Here is a 22,179-nt window from a genome sequence, read left to right as displayed (position 1 = left end):
ATCTCAAGGGGAACCTCAGGAAAAAGGTTCCTAGTTAATTGCTACAGGCCAGTGGTTGTTAATTTTGGGTGGGAGACGAAGGGGGTGGTAAAGTTCTGAGAGCTGGGAGAGTTTGGTTGGGGGGGGGGGGGGGGTGGTTGTGTGGAGGGGGTGTACAAGCCGAGGCGAGGAGGTGGGAATTTAAAATCTGGGAGGCTTTTGTGCGTGGAGACCACAGCAGGAGCGCTTAACAGGTGCAGGGAGGGGAGGGGAGGGGAGAATGGCCAAGGATTTGGTGCAGATCCCAGACGATTTGGATTTCAGGTCGTTCCGAGATGAATGTCATTCTGAGAGAGGCTGGTCCATGAAATACAACAAGCCCGGAATCAGCGTGTGGATTCAGGTGATGGAGGAGGATAAAGCCTTACATAAAATTAAGGTAAATAAATAAAGATCCAGGGGTGGGGGGGGGTGGTATTTGTGAGTCCATTGGGGTGTGTGTGTGTGGGGGGGGGGGGGCGGTGGGGTGTTTGTCCATTGGGGGGTGTTTGTCCATTGGGGTGTGTGTGTGGGGGGGGGGGGGGCGGTGGGGTGTTTGTCCATTGGGGGGTGTTTGTCCATTGGGGGGTGTTTGTCCATTGGGGGGTGTGTGGGGGGGGGGGGTGTTTGTCCATTGGGGGGTGTGGGGGGGGCGGTGTTTGTCCATTGGGGGGTGTGTGGGGGGGGGGGGGGTGTTTGTCCATTGGGGGGTGTGTGGGGGGGGTGGGGGGCGGTGTTTGTCCATTGGGGGGTGTGTGGGGGGGGGGGTGTTTGTCCATTGGGGGGTGTGTGTGGGGGGGGGGTGGGGGGGGTGTTTGTCCATTGGTGGGGGTGGTGGGGGGGGTGGGGGGGGTGTTTGTCCATTGGGGGGGTGTGTGTGGGGGGGGCGGTGTTTGTCCATTGGGGGGGTGGTGGGGGGGGTGGTGGGGGGGGTGGGGGGGGTGTTTGTCCATTGGGGGGTGTGTGTGGGGGGGGTGGGGGGGGTGTTTGTCCATTGGGGGGGGTGGTGGGGGGGGTGGGGGGGTGTTTGTCCATTGGGGGGGTGGTGGGGGGGGTGGGGGGGTGTTTGTCCATTGGGGGGGGTGGTGGGGGGGGTGGGGGGGGGTGTTTGTCCATTGGGGGGGTGGTGGGGGGGTGGGGGGGGTGTTTGTCCATTGGTGGGGGTGGTGGGGGGGGTGGGGGGGGTGTTTGTCCATTGGGGGGGGTGGTGGGGGGGGTGGGGGGGGTGTTTGTCCATTGGGGGGGGTGGTGGGGGGGGTGGGGGGGGTGTTTGTCCATTGGGGGGGGTGGTGGGGGGGGTGGGGGGGGTGTTTGTCCATTGGGGGGGGTGGTGGGGGGGGGTGGGGGGGGTGTTTGTCCATTGGGGGGGGTGGTGGGGGTGTTTGTCCATTGGGGGGGGTGGTGGGGGGGGTGGGGGGGGTGTTTGTCCATTGGGGGGGTGTGTGTGGGGGGGGGGTGTTTGTCCATTGGGGGGTGTGTGTGGGGGGGGTGTTTGTCCATTGGGGGGTGTGTGTGGGGGGGGGGGGGGTGTTTGTCCATTGGGGGGGGTGGTGGGGGGGGTGGGGGGGGGTGTTTGTCCATTGGGGGGTGTGTGTGGGGGGGGCGGTGTTTGTCCATTGGGGGGGTGGTGGGGGGGGTGGGGGGGGTGTTTGTCCATTGGGGGGGGTGGTGGGGGGGGGTGGGGGGGGTGTTTGTCCATTGGGGGGTGTGTGTGTGGGGGGGGGGGTGTTTGTCCATTGGGGGGTGTGTGTGGGGGGGGCGGTGTTTGTCCATTGGGGGGGGTGGGGGGGGTGTTTGTCCATTGGTGGGGGGGGTGGGGGGGGGTGTTTGTCCATTGGGGGGGGTGGTGGGGGGGGGTGGGGGGGTGTTTGTCCATTGGGGGGGGGTGGTGGGGGGGGGTGGGGGGGGTGTGTTTGTCCATTGGTGGGGGGTGGTGGGGGGGGGTGGGGGGGGTGTTTGTCCATTGGTGGGGGTGGTGGGGGGGGTGGGGGGGGTGTTTGTCCATTGGGGGGGGTGGTGGGGGGGGTGGGGGGGTGTTTGTCCATTGGGGGGGGTGGTGGGGGTGTTTGTCCATTGGGGGGGGTGGTGGGGGGGGTGGGGGGGGGTGTTTGTCCATTGGGGGGGTGGTGGGGGGGGGTGGGGGGGGTGTTTGTCCATTGGGGGGGGTGGTGGGGGGGGTGGGGGCGGTGTTTGTCCATTGGGGGGGGTGGTGGGGGGGGTGGGGGGGGGTGTTTGTCCATTGGGGGTTGTGTGTGGGGGGGGGGGTGTTTGTCCATTGGGGGGTGTGGGGGGGGCGGTGTTTGTCCATTGGGGGGGGTGGTGGGGGGGGTGGGGGGGGTGTTTGTCCATTGGGGGGGGGTGGTGGGGGGGGTGGTGGGGGGGGTGTTTGTCCATTGGGGGGTGTGTGTGGGGGTGGTGGGGGGGGTGTTTGTCCATTGGGGGGTGTGTGTGGGGGGGGTGTTTGTCTATTGGGGGGTGTTTGTCCATTGGGGGGGGTGTGTGTGGGGGGGGTGGGGGGGGTGTTTGTCCATTGGGGGGGGGGTGGTGGGGGGGGTGGGGGGGGTGTTTGTCCATTGGGGGGGGTGGTGGGGGGGGGTGGGGGGGGTGTTTGTCCATTGGGGGGGGTGGTGGTGGGGGTGGGGGGGGTGTTTGTCCATTGGGGGGTGTGTGTGGGGGGGCGGTGTTTGTCCATTGGGGGGGTGTGTGTGGGGGGGGGGGTGTTTGTCCATTGGGGGGGGTGGTGGGGGGGGTGGGGGGGGTGTTTGTCCATTGGGGGGGGTGGTGGGGGGGGGGTGGGGGGGTGTTTGTCCATTGGGGGGGTGTGTGTGGGGGTGGTGGGGGGGGTGTTTGTCCATTGGGGGGTGTGTGTGGGGGGGCGGTGTTTGTCCATTGGGGGGGTGTGTGTGGTGGTGGGGGGGTGTTTGTCCATTGGGGGGGGTGGTGGGGGGTGTGGGGGGGGGGGTGTTTGTCCATTGGGGGGTGTGTGTGTGGGGGGGGGGTGTTTGTCCATTGGAAGATGCGCTGCTGCTTCTGACGGTGGCCGCGGATATTTTGTATCCCGAGAGGCGGCCCCAGCGACACTGTAGCTTTATTTATTATTGTAGCCGAGGATTTGCCAACACGTTTCAGGGTCGAGAGGAGCGAGTTTTTACTGAGACATTTTCGCTGCCCCGCTTTTGGGAACCTGGAAATTGAGGCGCCGAGTTTCCCCCATTCGTTGGTCCGGGTTTGTAACCTGTTTGGGGGGAATTCCCCGGTTGGGTCGGGGGGGTGGGGGGGGGGGGGGGGTGGGTGATTCCCCCCCCCCCCCCCCCCCCCCCCCCCCCCCCCCCCCCCCCCCCCCCCCCCCCCCGGGGAAGCCCCCACTCTCCTCTCCCACCCCCTCACACTCCCCCTCAATCCCCCTTCCCCCCCTCCGTCCCCCTCTCGCTCCCCCCTCCCCCTCCGTTCCCCCTTCCATCCCTCCTCCCCCCCTCCGTTCCCCCTTCCCTCCTCCCCCCTCCGTTCCCCCTTCCCTCCTCCCCCCTCTGTTTCCCCCCTCCGTTCCCCCCTCCATTCCCCCTCCCTCCTCCCCCCATCCATTCCCCCCTCCGTTCCCCCCTCCCGCGTCCTTTCCCCCTCCCCCTGTTCCCCCCTCCGTTCCCCCCCCCCTCCGTCCCCTTCCCACCCTCCCCCCCCACCACACTGCCCCCGGGTCCCCCCCCCCTTTCTCCCCAGTTCCTTCCCCCCCTCACTCCCTGGCTCCCCACCTCTGTCCCCACCCTGCCCCCTCTTCTCTTTCCACCCCCAGCCCCTCCATATACTCCCTTCTGACTTCACCCCCATTTCATTCGGCCACAACAATCCCCAAACTCGGCGCCTTGGTTGCACATTTCTGGAGTTAACTCTTCCTTGGCACCAGCAGAGAAGGAAGCCGTTCGGCCCCTCCTGCTTGTGTTGACGCTTTGAATTAAGAAGGATTTAATTCAGAACTCAGTCTTTCCCTCCCCATATCTCTGCAAACGCACCCTCTTCAATTCCAAGTTCCAGTTGTCTTTTGGGAGTTCCCATGGAATCAGATTCCCCCAGTCTTTCAGACTGTGGTGTTCCAGATCTTAACAAACCCCTGTTCGAAAACTGTCTCCTCATCTCCCCCTCTGCTTCTGTTCCCGATTCTCTTCAACCTGTGTCCCTTTGGTTACTGACCCTCCTGCCACTGGAAACAGTTTCTCCATTTATTTATGGGCATTTATTGCCCATCCCTAATTGCCCTTGAGAAGGTGGTGGTGAGCCGCCTTCTTGAACCGCTGCAGTCCATGTGGTGTAGGTACACCCACAGTGCTGTTAGGGAGGGAGTTCCAGGATTCTGACCCAGCGACATTGACTCTCTCAAAACCCCTCATAAATTTGAACGGCTTGATTGAATCTCCACCCCGACCTTGGATAGGTACTCAGGAGAGAGGGATGGGAACATCTGATGGTGATGGGTAAAACTCATGATAACGGAGCGAAGGGGAGATAAGGGAAGAAACAGAGCGACAGTTCAGGAAGGAGAACAGGTTACAAGATTAGAGAACAACACCAAGAGGTTGGCCGTTATCAAGGACCTTGAAAGTCGGAGAGGCACAATTGCCAACGTTGTAAAATGTGACACATGGAGAAGAAACCTTCTCTGCTCCAAGGAGAATGATCCCAGCTTCTCCAGTCTCCACATTAACTGGTTTTATCCAGATAAACCTCCTGCACCCTCTCTATGGCCTTGACATTCTTCCAAACTTGTGCCCAGAATTGATTAGCTGCAGCTGAGCCAGTGATTTATAAAGGTTTAGAATGACTTCCTTGTTTTTTTCTCTATTCTCTGGCCCTTTGTACAAAGCCACGTGACCCTGGACATTCTCTGAACTCCCTATTCAACTTGTCTTCCTATCTGCAGTCATTTGTGGAAAGACAAACCTCGGGACCTCTGTCCTTGCTCCTGCTCAAAGCAGCATTTCGATCATGCTGCCTGTGTGTGTTCTACGAAATGCACCACCTCAAACTTATCAACATTAAATTGCATCTACATTGTGTTTGTTCATTTCACCAGTCTCCAGTGATTAGATCCACCTGAAATCTGTTGCAATCCTGCTCACTATGTTGCCAAGTTTTATACCATCCACAAACTTCAAAATCAGGCAGATATTATGTGCGTTTTTTTTTACACATTCGTGGGCTATGAGTGTTGCTGGTTGGGCCAGCATTTATTGCCCATCCCTAATTGCCCCTTGAGAAGGTGGTGGTCAGCTGCCTTCTTGAGCCACTGCAGTCCATGTGGTGTAGGTACACCTACAATGCTGTTAGGGAGGGAGTTCCAGGATTTTGACCTAGCGACAGTGAAGGAACGGTGATATATTTCCAAGTCAGGTTGGTGAGTGACTTGGAGGAGAACTTTCAGGTGGTGGTGTTCCCATCTATCTGCTGCCCTTGTCCTTCTAGATGGTAGTGGTCGTGGGTTTGGAAGATGCTGTCTAAGTCGCTGTGCGTGAGTGTGTGTCGCTGTGTGTATGTGTGCATTGCTGTGTGTACGTGTGCATCATTGTGCGTGTTGCTGAGTGTGTGTTTGGCATAAGAAATAAAACATACAAAGTAGGGGCAGACCATTCAGTTTCCTGTGTGTGTGCCCCTGTGCCTCTGTCTCTCTGTGTGTATGTGTTTCTCCCTCCTGCTCTGTGTCTCTGTGTGTATGTGTTTCTCCCTCCCACTCTTTGCCTCTGTGTGTGTGTGTTTCTCCCTCCCGCTCTGTGTCTCTGTGTGTGTGTGTTTCTCCCTCCCGCTCTGTGTGTGTGTGTGTTTCTCCATCCTGCTCTGTGTGTGTGTATGTGTGTGTGTGTGTGTGTGTGTGTGTGTGTGTGTGTCTGTGTGTGTGTGTGTTTCTCCCTCCCGCTCTGTGTCTCTGTGTGTATGTGTTTCTCCCTCCCGCTCTGTGTGGGCATGTCTTCCCCTAGCTCAGTTCATCGGCTGCTGAAATCCTCAGCCAGGCCTTTGTTACCTTTGGACTTGATATTCCCATAGACTCCTGGCTGACCTCCCATCTTCCACCCTCCAAAAACTTGAGCTCATCCATATCTCTGCTGCCTGTATCTAAATTTGTACACAAGCCTTGTTCGTCACCCCCTGTGCTCACGGACTGACATTCAGCAACACCTTGATTTTAAAATCCTCATCCTTGTTTTCAAATCAACCTTTGCCCTCAGCCTTTCCTACTTCTGTAATCTCCTCCAGCCTCACAACCCACCGAGATGTCTGCACTCCTCCAATTCTGGCCTCTTGAGCATCCCTGATTTTAATCAATCTGCAATTGCTGACAGTGCCTTCGGCTGCCTGGGCCCCAAGCTCTGGAATTCCTTCCCTAAACCTCTCCGCCTCCCCTCTCCTTTTAAGATGCTACAGGAAGGATATCAGTAAGATTGAGAGAGTGCAGAGAAGATTTACTAGGATGTTGCCAGGTCTTAAGGAGTTGAGTTACAGGGAAAGATTAAACAGGTTAGGACTCTATTCCTTGGAGCGTAGAAGAATGAGGGGAGATTTGATAGAAGTTTACAAAATTATGAGGGGTATAGACAGAGTAAATGCGAGTAGGCTCTTTCCACTTAGATTAGGAGAGATAAACACGAGAGGACATGGCTTTAGAAAAGAGCCTGTGTGACTTCTGATAAATGTTGACCGCAATCCCCCCCTCTCAGCCCGAGCAGACCACAGTCACTTAAGAAGTGGAACCAAGAGCCGTAAGTCAGTCAGTTAAGGGAGAGTTCATTACCTCCAGTCCTCTTAATAATGCTCGAGGATGCCTTGGTGTAGCCACTGATCGATTAGGCCAATGCACAGGAGGTTTTACAAGTGGGTTTACAGTAATGAGTTTGTGCAGAAACTAGAAAGCATTAACAACACAGAAACAGGCCATTGGTCCAGTGGATATTTATACCCACACAGGCCTCCTTCCACCCCTCTTATGTCACCCTATCAACATATCCTTCTATTCCTTTCTCTTTCATGTGTCTATCTAGTTTCCCCTAAATAGCATTTCTACCATTTTCCTCCGCTACTCCCTGTGGTAGTGAATCCCATGTTCTCAACCCTCTCTGGGCAAAGACATTTCTCCTGAATTCCTGGGTAGATTTATTAGTGATGTCTTATATTTATGACCCCTTAGTTCTGGCCTTGCCCACAAGTGGAGACATCTCCTCCCAAGTTTTCTTTGTCATATCCCTTTCATAATCTTGAAGAAATGCAGCGGTACTGGACTAGTAACCCAGAGAATGTGGGTTCAGATCCCACCAAGTCAGTTTGAGAGTTTAGAATCAGTTTAAAAAATCTGGAAATAAAATAGTTGGTCTCGGATTTTTGATCGGCAAGGGAGTCGAGGGTTATGTGGAGCAGGCAGGAAAGTGGAGTTAAGGCCACAATCAGATCAGCCACGATCTTATTGAATGGTGGAGCAGGCTGGAATGGCCTACACCCTGCTTATATTTATTAAGATCTTGGTAAAAGTGACTATGTGGCTGTCAGATTGTCATAAAAACCCAAATGGTCCACTGATGTCCTTTAGGGAAGGAAACCTGTCATCTTTACTTGCTCTGGGCCTAAATGTATCTCTCGTACCATATACCAACATAGTTGGATCTTAACTACCCTCTGATGCAGACCAGTAAGAGTCACTCAAAACACTGTAAAGCATAACACAGTCATTGGGTCAAAATCCTGGAACTCCCTCCCTAACAGCACTGTGGGTGTACCTGCACCACATGGACTGCAGCGGTTCAAGAAGGCAGCTCACCACCACCTTCTCAAGGGCAATTAGGGATGGGCAATAAATGCTGGGCCCAGCCAGCGACGCCTACAACCCAAGAGTGAATGAAAAGCTCAAGGAGATGTTTTCGGACACAACAGAAACCTGAAAAGGACAGAGCATGTGGAGTTAGGGGACAATTAGCAGAACGGGTAGCAAATTGGTCACAAAACAGAGAGTAGGGTTGAAGTGGTGATTGGTGATGGGAGCACTGTTGTTCAACATTTACAGAAAGAAACTTGTAGATGGCAGTAAGTTGAGGGCTGGAGTTAATGCAGTTCTGTGACAAAGTGCAGGAAGACAATAAAATTGCAGAATGGGTGTGTAATTTGCAAATCTGATGGCACTGTGGTAAAGTCACTGCACTGGTAATCCAGAACCCAGGCAAATGTTCTGGGGATAAAAGCAAAATACTGCGGATGCTGGAAATCTGAAACAAAAACAAAGGTTGCTGGAAAAACTCAGCAGGTCTGACAGCATCTGTGGAGAGGAAGACAGAGTTAACATTTCGAGTCCGAATGACTCTTCATCGGATCTAAAGAGAAATAGAAATGTGGTGAAATATAAGCTGTTTAAGGGGCGGGGGGGAGGTGCAGGTGGAGCTGGATAGAGGGCCAGTGATAGGTCTGTCCACAGGCATGACCCAGACCTCCCTGTCGCTTGCCATTTCAACACTCCACCCTGCTCTCTTGCCCACATGTCCGTCCTTGGCTTGCTGCATTGTTCCAGTGAAGCTCAACGCAAACTGGAGGAACAGCGCCTCATGGAACAGCACCTCATCTTCCAACTAGGCCCTTTACAGCCTTCCGGACTGAATATTGAGTTCAACAACTTTAGATCATGAATAAAAACAAAAAAAACTGCGGATGCTGGAAATCCAAAACAAAAACAGAATTACCTGGAAAAACTCAGCAGGTCTGGCAGCATCGGCGGAGAAGAAAAGAGTTGACGTTTCGAGTCCTCATGACCCTTCGACAGAACTCGAGTTCGAGTCCAAGAAAGAGTTGAAATATAAGCTGGTTTAAGGTGTGTGGGGGGGGCGGAGAGAGAGAGAAGTGGAGGGGGTTGGTGTGGTTGTAGGGACAAACAAGCAGTGATAGAAGCAGATCATCAAAAGATGTCACCAACAATAGAACAAAAGAACACATAGGTGTTAAAGTTGGTGATATTATCTAAACGAATGTGCTAATTAAGAATGGATGGTAGGGCACTAGATCATGAACTCTGTCCTCCATCCTCACCCCCTTTTTGATCCCCTTTTATCTAATAATAATTATATTTTTTTATATATATATTTTTCTTTTCCCACCTATTTCTATTATTATTTTAAAAAGTTATTCCCATCCATTGTTTTATCTCTACCTTTTAGCCTATTTCTATCCCTCCCCCCCCCACCCCACACCCCCAGTAGGGGTATCTGTACCTTGCTCATCCTGATTTCTACCCTTAATGTCACCATTAGCACATTCCTTAGATAATATCACCACCTTCAACACCTCTTTGTCCTTTTGTCTATGACATCTTTGGCAATCTCTCCTTTGCCTCCACCTATCACTGGCCCTCTATCCAGCTCTACCTGTCCCACCCCCCCTTAACCCAGCTTATATTTCACCACATTTCTATTTCTCTTTAGTTCTGATGAAGAGTCATACGGACTCTTCCTCTCCACAGAGGCTGTCAGACCTGCTGAGCTTTTCCAACAATTTTTGTTAACGCTTAGGGGACATGGGTTCAAACCCTACTGTGGTAGCTGGTCGAACTTAAATTCAATTAATAAAATGGCTGAGCAAGCCACTTAGTTTGAGGGAAATTTGGGATGGGCAACAAATGCTGGCCTTGCCAGCGATGTACCCTCATCCCATGAAATAATTTAAAAAGTGAGTTTCAGCGGAGTACCAAGTGGTACATTTTGGGAGGAAGAGCAAAGAGGTCACAGACTCTTTGGAAAATCAAAATCTAAATGGGGTGGAGGGACAGAGAATGGGGAAGCACATGTTTCACTAACCTGTGATGGAAGTTTTTTATATTCTCTGGATGTGGGCATCGCTGACAAGGTCAGCATCTATTGCCCATCCCTAATTGTCTTTTCAGGAGGCATTTAAGAGTCAACCACGTTGCTGTGGGTCTGGAGTCACATGTAGGCCAGACCAGGTAAGGACAGCAGATTTCCTTCCCCAAAGGACATTAGTGAACCAGATGGGTTTTTTACAACAATCTGATTGTTTCACGGTCACTATTACCGAGCTTTTTATTTCAGGTTTATTTTTAACTTGATTGAATTTAAATTCCCCTAGCTGCCTTGGTGGACCCATGTCTCCAGAGCATTAGTCAAGGCCTCGGGGTTGCTAGTCCAGTGTAACACAGCACTACCAGCCCCTGTGAATTGTTGTTAAAACCACTAAAAGAAAATGGATCAGTGGGGTTAATTTCTAGACAGGTAGAATTGAAAAGTGTGGAAGCTACATTAACCTTCTATCGAATCTTGGTTACATCACACTTGGAGGTCTCCGCACAGTTAGGGTCTCCATATTTACAAAAATGAGGCAGGCGCACTGGAGCAGATGCCAAAAAAGATTTACAAGGATGATATCAGAACAGAGAAATGATACCTTTCAGGAAAGATTGAATAGGCTGTGTAGGGTTGACAACTGTGCTCCCACCATTAGTCATCCATCCTTGTGATGTGATGCCTTCCTGTGCCAATTGGAAAGCAAAATCACAAAGGCTCATTACCCAGTTGGATAATGCTTGACTGTCGGCCAGACAGCCATTTCCCCCCCCCCCCCGCCACCATTTTCAATACTTTTATATCTGGTAAAGAGAAACATTAAAAAAAATGACAAAAATATCAATCTTTTTTCATGTCCCGATGATTTTTCTGCAGGGTTGCACACAGCAGTCCCTTGGAGGTTGGTCCTAGGATTGATAGCCCTAAGGCTGGGCCTCTGTTTCTCTGAGGGGTGTGACCTGATAGACATGTTTACCCCATCAAACTCTTCCAGAATCTTAGGACTAAGGAAGATGTTTCCATCTGGGGCTGAGTCCAGAACTAGAGGCTATAAGTATGACGGTCACTAAGAAATCCAATCGGGAATTCAGGAGAAATATCTTTACCCGGAGACTGGGCGGAATGTGGAACTTGCTCCCACAGGGAGTGGTTGAGGTGAATAGCATTGATACATTTAAGTGGGAAGCTGGATAAATAGATGAGGAAGAAAGGAATAGAAGGATATATTGACAGAGTGAGATCAACAGGGGGTGGGAGGAGGCTCGTGTGGAGAATAAGCGTCAGCAGGAACCGGTTGGGCTGAATGACCTGTTTCTGTGCTGTAAATCCATTATCATATTTTACAGTATCTGCGGAGAGGAAGACAGTTAACGTTTCGAGTCCGTATGACTCCTCAACAGAACGTTCTGTTGAAGGGTCATTCGGACTCGAAACATTAACTGTGTTCCTCTCCGCAGATGCTGCCAGACCTGCTGAGTTTTTCCAGGTATTTTTATTCTTGTTTTGGATTTCCAGCATCCACCGTTTTTTTTTTGCTTTTATCATATTTTACCGTCCTGGCGGGTGGCTATCACAGTTCAGTGTTTATGTAGCAGGGGAATTTCAAACAGCTGCAGCTCCGAAAGCAAAATGCTGGAATTCTGAAATAAAAACAGAAAATTCTGGAAACGCTGAGCAGGTCAGGCAGCATCTGTGGAGCGAGAAACAGAGTTAATGTCTCGGGTCGGTGACCTTTCATCAAACATGGACCTTCAGAAATTCTGCTGGAAGGTCATCCCAATTGGAAAGGTTAACTCGGTTTCTCTCTCCGCAGGTGCTCAGTATTTCCAGCATTTTCCTGTTTTATGTTATTGCAGTTGCACACCACCTTGTGACATCGTCCCTCACTCTGAGAAGCTGCTGTGGTTGTAACTCTTACACTTCAGTTAAAGGCATTGATTGTATCTTTCATCACAGCTGCATGTCTGCCTGCTTGATGCCGCTTTCACATCTGGGAGGCTTCTCAAGTTAAAGTCACTGCATGTGTTTATCCTCGACATTGGAATACAGAGTAAAACGACAACATTTTCCAAAGATACAAAACCTGGAGGAGCGGCTGACAGTGAGGACAATGCCAATCGACTGTGACAAGAAATAGGCCTGTGACAAGAAATAGGCTTGGGGGATGGGCAGACAAATGGCAGATGGAATTTAATGCAGAGAAGTATAAGGCGATGCATTTTGGTAGAAGGAATAGGGAGAGGCAATATAGACTAAATGGCACAGTTCTATAGAGTGACCAGGGACAGAGGGAGCTGGGGGTTTATGTACATCGATCTTTGAAGATGGCAGGACATATTGAGAGTGTGGGTGGAAAAGCATATAGGAACCATGACTTCATAAATAAAGGCATTGAGTACAAAAGCAGGGAAGTTACTCTGAATCTTTAAAAAGCTCTAGTGAGGCCACAACTAGATGATTGTGTTCAGTTCTGGTCACCAAGCTTCAGGGAGGATGTGAGGGTCCCTGAGAGGGTGCGGAGGAGATTTACCAGATCGGTTCCAGGGAAGGGGGGGATTTTAGCGACGGGGTTAGGTTGGAGAAGCTGGGACTGTTTCTCTTGGAGCAAAGGAGATTGAGGGGAGATTTGATAGAGGGGGACAGGATGATGACAGGTTTAGATAAGATAGACAAAGAAAAACTTCCCATTTGTGCCGATGGTACAAGCAGAGTTTGAAGCTTTGGGCAAGAGATACAGGGGAAATGTGAGGAAAAACAGTTTTAAGCTGTGATTGGTAATGACCTGGAACCTGCTGCCTACCAGGATGGTGGAAGCGGAGAAGATGAATGATTCCAAAAGGAAATTGGATGGGCACTTGAGGGAAATAAACCTGCAGGGATACGGGGATAGAGTGGGGGGAATGGGACTGACTGGATTGCTCCACAGAGAGCCAGCATGGACTCGATGGGCCGAGTGGGCTCTTTTTGTGCTGTGAAGGACTCTACGAAAGACGCACTCTGCAGCATGGGGACATTGGTTGGGAATTGGTCCTGAGGTCAGGTATGCCTGTACGGGTAACAGTGATAACCCTGGTGCAATACTGAGGGTGTGCTCCACAGACAGAAATCTTTTGGATGGGATTATTAACTTGGGGCTGTTTAGGTCAATGTAAAAGATCTAATGCGGCTATTTGAAGGAGACTGGGCGGAAGGAGTTCTGCCCTGGTTACCTGGCCAATGTCCATCCTCCGACCTATACCAGCCAACCAGCCCTTAATCTCATTACTGTTTGTGGAATCTTCCTGTGCGCAATACGGATGCTGTGTTTTGCCTGTAAGCAGTTGCTGATTGTGTGAAGCACATGAGTTTCTATTGTCCTTTCTCGGTGGATGAATCCTCCTGTCGTGTGCCCACCTCCTGTACATACCTGGGGTTTGGTTATAGACATCCTGTTGTGTGGGTGATCAGATGGTGCTGTTGCACAATCAATGAGTAAACAGTGCCACGTGTTATTGTTTCCCCGTTCCTCTCCTTCCTGGTACAGCAGCTGTGAGGCTGTTGCTGCTGTTGGCAGCAGTTGACATAAAGGAGCTTTCTCTGTGACTTAATGCAAGAGGGAACTTTCATTTCTCTAGCACCTCGGACAACATCAACAGTTGCAAAGCGTTTACAGTGAATGAAAGAAGTGTTTTACAGTGTAGCCATTAGAGTCATAAAGGTCTACAGTACAGAAAAAAGCCCTTTGGCCCATTGAGTCTGTGCCAGTCAAACAAGTACCTAACATTTCCCAGCACTAGGCCCATAGCCTTGTTGCCATGGCATCGCACATCCAAATATTCCTTAAATGTTATGAGGGTTTCTGCCTCTACCACCCTTTCAGGCAGTGAGTTCCAGATTCCCACCACCCTCTGGGTGAAAAAATTCCTCACACCCCCTCTAAACCTCCTGCCCCTTACCTTAAATCTATGCCCCCTGGTTATTGATCCCTTCACCAAGGGGAAAAGTTCCTTCCTGTCTACCCTATCTATGCCCCTCATAATTTTATACACCTCAGTCATGTCCCCCCTCAATCTCCTCTGCTCCAGGGAAAATAACCCCAGTCTATCCGATCTCTCCTCATAACTAAAACTCTCCAGCCCAGGCAACATCCTGGTAAATCTCCTCTGCACTCTCTCTAGTGCAGTCACATCCTTCCTATAATGCGGATTTCAGAACTGCACACAATACTCTAGCTGTGGCCTAACCAACGTTTTATACAGTTCCAGCATAACCTCCCTGCCCTTATATTCTATGCCTCAGCTAATAAAGGCAAGTAGCCCATATGACTTCTTAACCACCTTATCTACCTGTCCCGCTACCTTAAGGGACCGGTGGACATGCACACCAAGGTCCCTCTGATCCTTGGTACTTCCTAGGAACCTACCATTCATCGTGTATTCCTGTGCCTTGTTTGTCCTGCCCAAGTGCATCACCTCACAGTTATCTGGATTAAATTCCATTTGCCACTGATCAGCCCATCTGACCAGTCCGTCTATATCCTCCTGTAATCTAAGGTTATCCTCCTCACTATTTACCACCCCACCAATTTTCATGTCATCTGCAAACTTACTGATCAACCCTCCTACATTCAAGTCTAAATCGTTTATATATACCACAAACAGCAAGGGACCCAACACCGATCCCTGTGGAACCCCAATGGACACAGACATCCAGTCACAAAAACACCCCTCGAACATCACCCTCTGCTTCCTGCCACTCAACCAGTTCTGAATTGCCTTGGATCCCATGGAGTCCTATCTTCGTTATCAGTCTCCCATGCGGGACCTTAACAAAATCCTTTCTGTAGTCCAAGTAGACTATGTCAAATGCATTGCCCTCATCTACACACCTGGTCACCTCTTTGAAAAATTCAATCAAGTTGGTCAGACATGACCTCCCCTTAACAAAACCATGCTGACTGTCCTTGATTGATCCCTGCCTCTCCAAGTGTAGATCAATTCTGTCCCTCAGAATTGCTTCCAATAGCTTCCCCACCACTGAGGTTAGACTGACTGGCCTGTAGTTCCCTGGTTTATCCCTTCCTCCCTTCTTGAATAACGGTACCACATTGGCTGTCCTCCAGTCCTCTGGCACCTCTCCTGTGGCCAGAGAGGTATTGAAAATTATTGCCAGTGCCTCTGCTATCTCCTCCCTTGCCTCACTCAACAGCCTGGGATACATTTCATCCGGGTTTGGAGATTTATCTACATTTAAGCCTGCCAGACCACTTAGAACCTCCTCCCTTTCTATGCTAATTTCTTTAATTACATCCCTCCTGCCTGATTTCCATACCCACGTTGTCCCTCTCACTTGTGAACACCAAAACAAAGTATTAATTTAGAACCCTACCTACGTCTACCGGCTCCACACACAAATTACCACTATGGTCCTTAATGGGCCCCACTCTCTCCCTAGTTATCCTCTTACCCTTAATGTACTTGTAAAATAACTTTTGGATTTTCCTCTATTTTACCTGCCAATGTTTTTTCATGCCCCCTTTTTGCTCTCCTAATTTCCTTTTTAAGTTCCCCCCCTACACATTCTATACTCCTCTAGGGCTTCCGCTGTTTTGAGCCCTCAGTATCTGCCATAAGCCTCCCTTTTTCTCTTTATCCAAACCTGTATAACCGTCGACATCCAAGGTTCCCTGGATTTGTTGGTCCCACCCTTTGTCTTTACTGGAATATGTTGGCCCTGTACTCTCCCTATTTACTTCCTGAATGAGTCCCACTGCTCTGACGCAGATTTACCTAAAAGTAGCTGCTCCCAGTCCACTCTGGCCAAATCATATCTGATCTTGTTAAATTCGGCCTTCCCCCAATTTAGAACTCTGATTTCTGGCCCATCCTCGTCCTTTTCCATAACAATCTTGAATCTAATGGAGTTATGATCACTATCTGCAAAATGCTCCCCCACTGATACCTCTACCACTTGCCCAGCTTCATTCTCTAAACTTAAGTCCAGGACGACCCCCTCCCTTGTAGGACCTTCTACGTACTGGCTTAAGAAGCTTTCCTGGATGCATTTTAAGAACTCTGCTCCCTCTAAACCTATCACACTATGACTGACCCAGTTAATGTTGGGGAAGTTGAAATTCCCCCACTATTACTACCCTATTATTTTTACACTTCTCTGAAATTTGCCTACATATCTGCTCTTCTATTTCTCTCTGACTGTTTGGGGGCCTATAGTACACTCCCAGCAATGTGACTGCTCCTTTTTTGTTTTTCACTTCTACCCATATGGCTTCATTTGAGGAGCCTTCTAAGATGTCATCCCTCTTTACTCCTTGATCAATATTGCGATACCCCCTCCTCTTTTACCTCGTTCCCTGTCTCGCCTGAAGACCATATATCCTGGAATATTGAGCTGCCAATCCTGTTCCTCTCTCAACCATGTCCCTGTGACAGCAAAGACATCATACTTCTGTGTGTTAATTTGTGCCCTCAACTCATCTGCCTTATTCATCAGACTCCTTGCATTAAAATAAATGCCATCCAACCTTGCCAAGCTCCCTTGTGCCTTTACTGGCCTATAATTTATATGCCTTACAGACTCACTTGCTCCCTCTTCTAATTTTGGCTGTGCATCTCCCCCTGCTGAACCTCCTCTCAGGATCCCATCCCCCTGCCAAATTAGTTTAAACCCTCCCCAACAGCACTAGCAAATCTCCCCGCAAGGATGTTGATCCCATTCCGGTTCAGGTGCAACCCGTCCACCTTGTACAGGTCCCACCGCCCCCAGAAACGGTCCCAGTGGCCCAGAAATATAAAGCCCTCTCTCCTGCACCATCTCTCCAGCCACACATTCACCTGGACTAACCTCCTATTCCTATACTCACTAGCGTGAAGCACCGGAAGTAATCCAGAGATTACTACCTTTGAAGTCCTGTTTTTTAATCTGTTTCCTAGCTCCCTAAATTCTGCTTGCAGGACCTCATCCCTCTTTCTACCTATGTCACTGGTACCAATATGTACCACGATCTCTGTCTGTTTGCCCTCCCCCTTTAGAAAGCCCTGCAGCTGTTCAGTGACATCCTTGACCCTGGCACCAGGGAGGCAACATACTGTCCTGGAGTCACGTCTACGGCTGCAGAAACACCTGTCTGTTCCCCTTACTATCGAGTCTCCTACACTATTGCTCTCTCTCACTTTCCCCCCCCCATCCCTGTGCAGCTGAGCCACTCACAGTGCGATGAGCGAGGCTGCACTCCCCAGAGGAACCGTCGCTCTCAGCGTTTTCCAACACAGAAAAACGGTTCTCGAGCGAGATGCACCCTGGGGATTTCCTGACTCCCTGCCTGACACCTTTCTTCTGACTGATGGTCACCATTCCCTCTCTGTCTGCACTTCCATAAGCTGTGGGGTGACCTCATCTAAAAACGTGCTATCCACGAAATTCTCAGCCTCACAGATGTATCTCAGTGCCCCCAGCTGCCGCTCAAGTTCCGAAACGCCGAGCTCAAGTAGTTGCAGCTGGTGGCGCTTCCTGCACACGTGGTCGGTCAGAGTGCAAGGAGCATCTAGGACTTCCCACATGTTGCAGGCGGCACATAACATGGGACTGAGCTGCCCTTCCACGCCTCTAGTTGGGAAAAAACCCTACTTTAAGTACAGTAAAAAAAAAAGTTAAATTATTTATGTACTTTAAATAAAAACTAGAACCCTTACCTTTCCGTAGCTTAATCTATTTTAAACTGGAGAAAAACTAGAGAAAAACACTTACCCACTACTCACCAATCAGCTCTCACCCTTGTGCTGACGTCACTTTTTGAAGCTTCCCCCGCATTCGGGCTGGTTCTGATCTCTCCGCCGCTCTCTCGTGCTGTCTTGTGATGTCATTCTTGTTATTTTCAACAAGAACTGACTGCAGGACACTCTTCCCAGACTGCTTCACCATGATGCTGACTGCAGGGCACTCTTCCCAAACTGCTTCACCATGATGCTGACTGCGGGACACTCTTCCCAGACTGCTTCATCGTGATGCTGACTGCAGGACGCTCTTCCCAGACTGCTTCACCACGATGCTGACTGCAGGGCACACTTCCCAGACTGCTTCACCACGATGCTGACTGCGGGACGCTCTTCCCAGACTGCTTCACCGCGATGCTGACTGCGGGACGCTCTTCCCAGACTGTTTCACCACGATGCTGACTGCGGGACGCTCTTCCCAGACTGCTTCACCGCGATGCTGACTGCGGGACGCTCTTCCCAGACTGTTTCACCACGATGCTGACTGCGGGACGCTCTTCCCAGACTGTTTCACCGCGATGCTGACTGCGGGATGCTCTTCCCAGACTGCTTCACCATGACGCTGACTGCAGGACACTCTTCCCAGACTGCTTCACCACGATGCTGACTGCAGGACACTCTTCCCAGGCTGCTTCACCACGATGCTGACTGCAGGACACTCTTCCCAGACTGCTTCACCACGATGCTGACTGCAGGACACTCTTCCCAGACTGCTTCACTGCGATGCTGACTGCAGGATTCTCATTGTTCTAATGTAGGGCATGTGGCAATCAATTTGCAGAGTAAGCTCCCACAAACACCAATGTAATAATGTCCAGATAATCTATTTAAGTGCTGTTAATTGAGGGTTAAATGTTTGCCAGGATACTAGGGAGAGCTCCCTTGCTGCAGACTAGTGTAATGAAGCGCTGCTTCAGTACTGACCCACTAACAGTGCCGGGGCTGACCCTCCGACAGTGCAGTGTGGATTTTGTGCTTCAGTCTTTGGAGTGGGACTGGAATGCACGATGTTCTGATTCAATGGCAATCTTGCTCTCCTCTCAGCCACAACTGATATACTATTCACTCTGTGGTAGTGAGTTCCACATTCCCTCCCACTCTCTGATAAAGAGGTTTCTCCTGAATTCCCGATTGGATTTATTAAAGGCTCCCATAGTGATGTCCTCTCCCCAACAAGTGGAAACATCTTCTCTACATCTATCATATCAAATACATCTATCATATCAAACACATCTATCATATCAAGACCCCATGGCGCTATTTCATATGAACGGGGGAGTTCTCCCTGGTGTCCTGGCCAATATTTATCCCTCAATCGGCATCACCAAGGCAGATTGTCTGCCCATTGTCTCGCTGCTGTTTGTGAGATCTTGCTGTGCACAGATTGGCTGCAGCCTTTCCTACATTACAACAGCAATAGCACATCGAAAAGTACTTAGTTGGCTGTAAAGCGCTTTGGGAGGTCCTGAGGCCACGAAAGGTGCTATAGAAATGCAAGGCTTTCTTTATATCAGATCTGAGGGTTGATATCTGAGGGTTGATATCTGAGGGTTGATATCTGAGGGTTGCTATCTGTCAGGAAAGATTGAATGGGCTGGAACAGCTTTTGACAGAAAAGAGAAAGCAGAGGAGGGGGTGACCTTTGAAGTTATAAAGGTATTTGATATGATAGATGTAGAGAAGGTGTTTCCACTTGTTGGGGAGAGGACATCACTATGGGAGCCTTTAATAAATCCAGTCGGGAATTCAGGAGAAACCTCTTTATCAGAGAGTGGGAGGGAATGTGGAACTCACTACCACAGAGTGAATAGTATAGATGTATTTAAGGGGAAGCTGGATAAACACATGAGGGGAAAAAGGAATAGAAGGATACGTTGATGGGGTGAGATGTTGAGGGGGTTGGGAGGAGGTTTGTATGGTGTATGAACACCAGCACCGAGCAGTTGGGCCAAATGGCCTGTTTCTGTGAGGTCCATTCAATGTGATTCTGCGAAACAGAGAATAAGAAGGTGGGTAGTTGGAGCCTGAGATTAAGGCTGAAATTCCGCTCTCCCATAAACATGAAGTTGCTGGGGGCCGTTCCTAGCCAGAGTATTATCAGTGTCACCATGACAGAAAGAGGGGAAATATTGACTTTGGATCTGTGACTGAAGACCTTCATTGTTAACTATCTCCGATTATTAAAATTGTATTTAATCAGGGCAAAATACCTTCAGCTACACAATCAATATTTACTCAGTGCTGTAAATGGTGAGGAACATTGTACGAGACACTGCTCACTGCTGATTGTTATAGATTGTAACTCACATTCAAAGAGTGCGATGTGACTCCATCTTGGAGAATAAACATAAAGAATAAACTTGCATTTCTTTGGCACCTATCAATACCATGGGCTGTCCCATAGCCCTGTGCAGCCAATGAAATACTTACTGAATTGTATTCACTGCTGTAATGTAAGAAATGCAGCAGAGAATTCGACACAGCAAGATCCCACAAACAGCAGTGTGATAATGGCCAGATAAGCTGTTTATTGTGGTGTCGATTGATCCAGGACGCCAAGGAGAAGGACACCCTGCTTGTCTTCGAAATAGAAACCGTGGGATTTTAACATTCAACTGAGAAGGCAGACTGGCCTTCAGTTTAACGTCTCAACTGAAGGATGTCACCTCGGACAGCGTGGCGCTCCCTCCGGGCTGACCCTCTGTACCCCTCTGCAGTATCAGCCTAGATTTTTCTGCTCTGTTCTCTGAAGTGCAACTCGAACCCACCATCTTCTGACTCGGTAACAGGAGCTCTACCCACTGAGCGTTCATGGTCAGTTGTTCACCCCAACAAATGGTGACCTTATGATACAGGCAACACTGAGACAAAATTAGATAACTGTCCCTGCCCAACCCCCACTGCTGGCTACTTGCTTCCATTTTTCAACAGGAAATATACATATAGTCCCCTTTTTTGTGAAATGATCCAAACTGCCCTGTCTGTATATTCCTCATTCCCACCCACTCACCACCTCCCCGTATCCCTCCATCCCACCTCCACCCTCTCTCCCTCGATCTGTGGGAATGTCTTTTTGACTCCATTTTACCCTCGCCACTGCTTTCTCAGCTTGGGGGTGAGATGGTTTCCCTTATTTTTCTTGTTCTCTCTCTCTCTCTCTCTCTATCTCTTTCACTCACACACTTCCTGCACTTCTCTCTGATCTCTCTGTCTCTCTTTGGTTATCTGGTGCCTGCTGGGGTTTGAACTCTTTGCCAGAGGGATGTTTCAGTTTGTGGAGTTAGCATCTGTCACGAACCCTTCCCTGGCCTGAAGATTGTCAATCAGGCTGGAGAAATCTAGCCCGGGGCATTCCCTCTGATTCAGGATCCTGCATGCTGTTCGATGGGGGGGTGGAGCTGGGGATTTGTCTCAGGCAGTACAATGGTCCCTGCTGTTCACATTCTTGTTGTTCCAGTTTAACTGGTTCCTGCTCGGGATCATCTGTCTGAATTTGAATACAAGCTCCCTTTCTCACCTCGAACAATGGGTCCGGAACTTTGCCAGGTTTTAGTCACCTGGCTTCCGATGGAGTTCAAAGCTCGTTCAGAAGGTCGTGGGTTCAAATTGCACTCTCCAGAGACTTGAGCACAAAATCCAGGCTGTGACAGTCCCAGCGCTGCTGGGGGCTCAGCAGTACTGAGGGAGTGCCGCACTGCCGGAGGGTGGGCAGTACCGAGGGAGCGCGGCGCTGCCGGAGGGTGGGCAGTACCGAGGGAGCGCGGCGCTGCCGGAGGGTGGGCAGTACCGAGGGAGCGCGGCGCTGCCGGAGGGTGGGCAGTACCGAGGGAGCGCGGCGCTGCCGGAGGGTGGGCAGTACCGAGGGAGCGCGGCGCTGCCGGAGGGTGGGCAGTACCGAGGGAGCGCGGCGCTGCCGGAGGGTGGGCAGTACCGAGGGAGCGCGGCGCTGCCGGAGGGTGGGCAGTACCGAGGGAGCGCGGCGCTGCCGGAGGGTGGGCAGTACCGAGGGAGCGCGGCGCTGCCGGAGGGTGGGCAGTACCGAGGGAGCGCGGCGCTGCCGGAGGGTGGGCAGTACCGAGGGAGCGCCGCGCTGCCGGAGGGTGGGCAGTACCGAGGGAGTGCCGCGCTGCCGGAGGGTGGGCAGTACCGAGGGAGTGCCGCACTGCCGGGGGGAGTGAGGAACAAACAGCATTATCACCAGCTCACAGAACCACAGGCTAGCTACAGGACTGAAGGAGACCATTTGGCCCATCATGACTGCACTGAGTCTCCAGTGAGCCACGAGCAATGCCACCGAGTGTCATTCTTTGCGTTGCTGCCTGTGACCCTGCGCACTGTTCTTTTCCAGCCAGCGACTGTGGAGAGAGAAACAGACTTCATGTTAATGACCTGCTGGGCATTCCTGGCCTTTTCTGTTTCTATTTCAGGGTTTCCAGCGTCTGCTGTATTTTGCTTTTGGAACGTGTTTGATTTTAAAATGCAGCCTTGGCAGAGACGGTCTCAGTGAGAGGCCCACAGAGGGCAGCAGTGAGCGGTTCCAGACACACACACGCACCAGTATTGATTCTGCTTTGTCACCT

The 22,179-nt window shown here is 50.8% G+C and overlaps 1 protein-coding gene across 1 annotated transcript in view; it reads left to right on the top strand.

The window, feature by feature from the left end:
• The first annotated feature begins 244 nt into the window (after positions 1-244).
• LOC121284317 (START domain-containing protein 10-like) overlaps positions 245-22,179 on the top strand; it is a 33,270-nt gene continuing 11,335 nt past the window's right edge. Inside the window, exon 1 of the mRNA XM_041199712.1 lies at positions 245-418. Coding sequence (XP_041055646.1) covers positions 260-418 — 159 coding nt within the window. The 5' untranslated portion in view covers positions 245-259. The remainder of the gene's footprint in view (positions 419-22,179) is intronic.

The sequence above is a fragment of the Carcharodon carcharias genome, chromosome 11 (genome assembly GCF_017639515.1).
Source record: "Carcharodon carcharias isolate sCarCar2 chromosome 11, sCarCar2.pri, whole genome shotgun sequence".
Taxonomy (NCBI): domain Eukaryota; kingdom Metazoa; phylum Chordata; class Chondrichthyes; order Lamniformes; family Lamnidae; genus Carcharodon; species Carcharodon carcharias.
The sequence above is the reverse complement of the archived record's forward strand: the minus strand, read 5'-3'. Positions and strand labels throughout refer to the sequence as shown.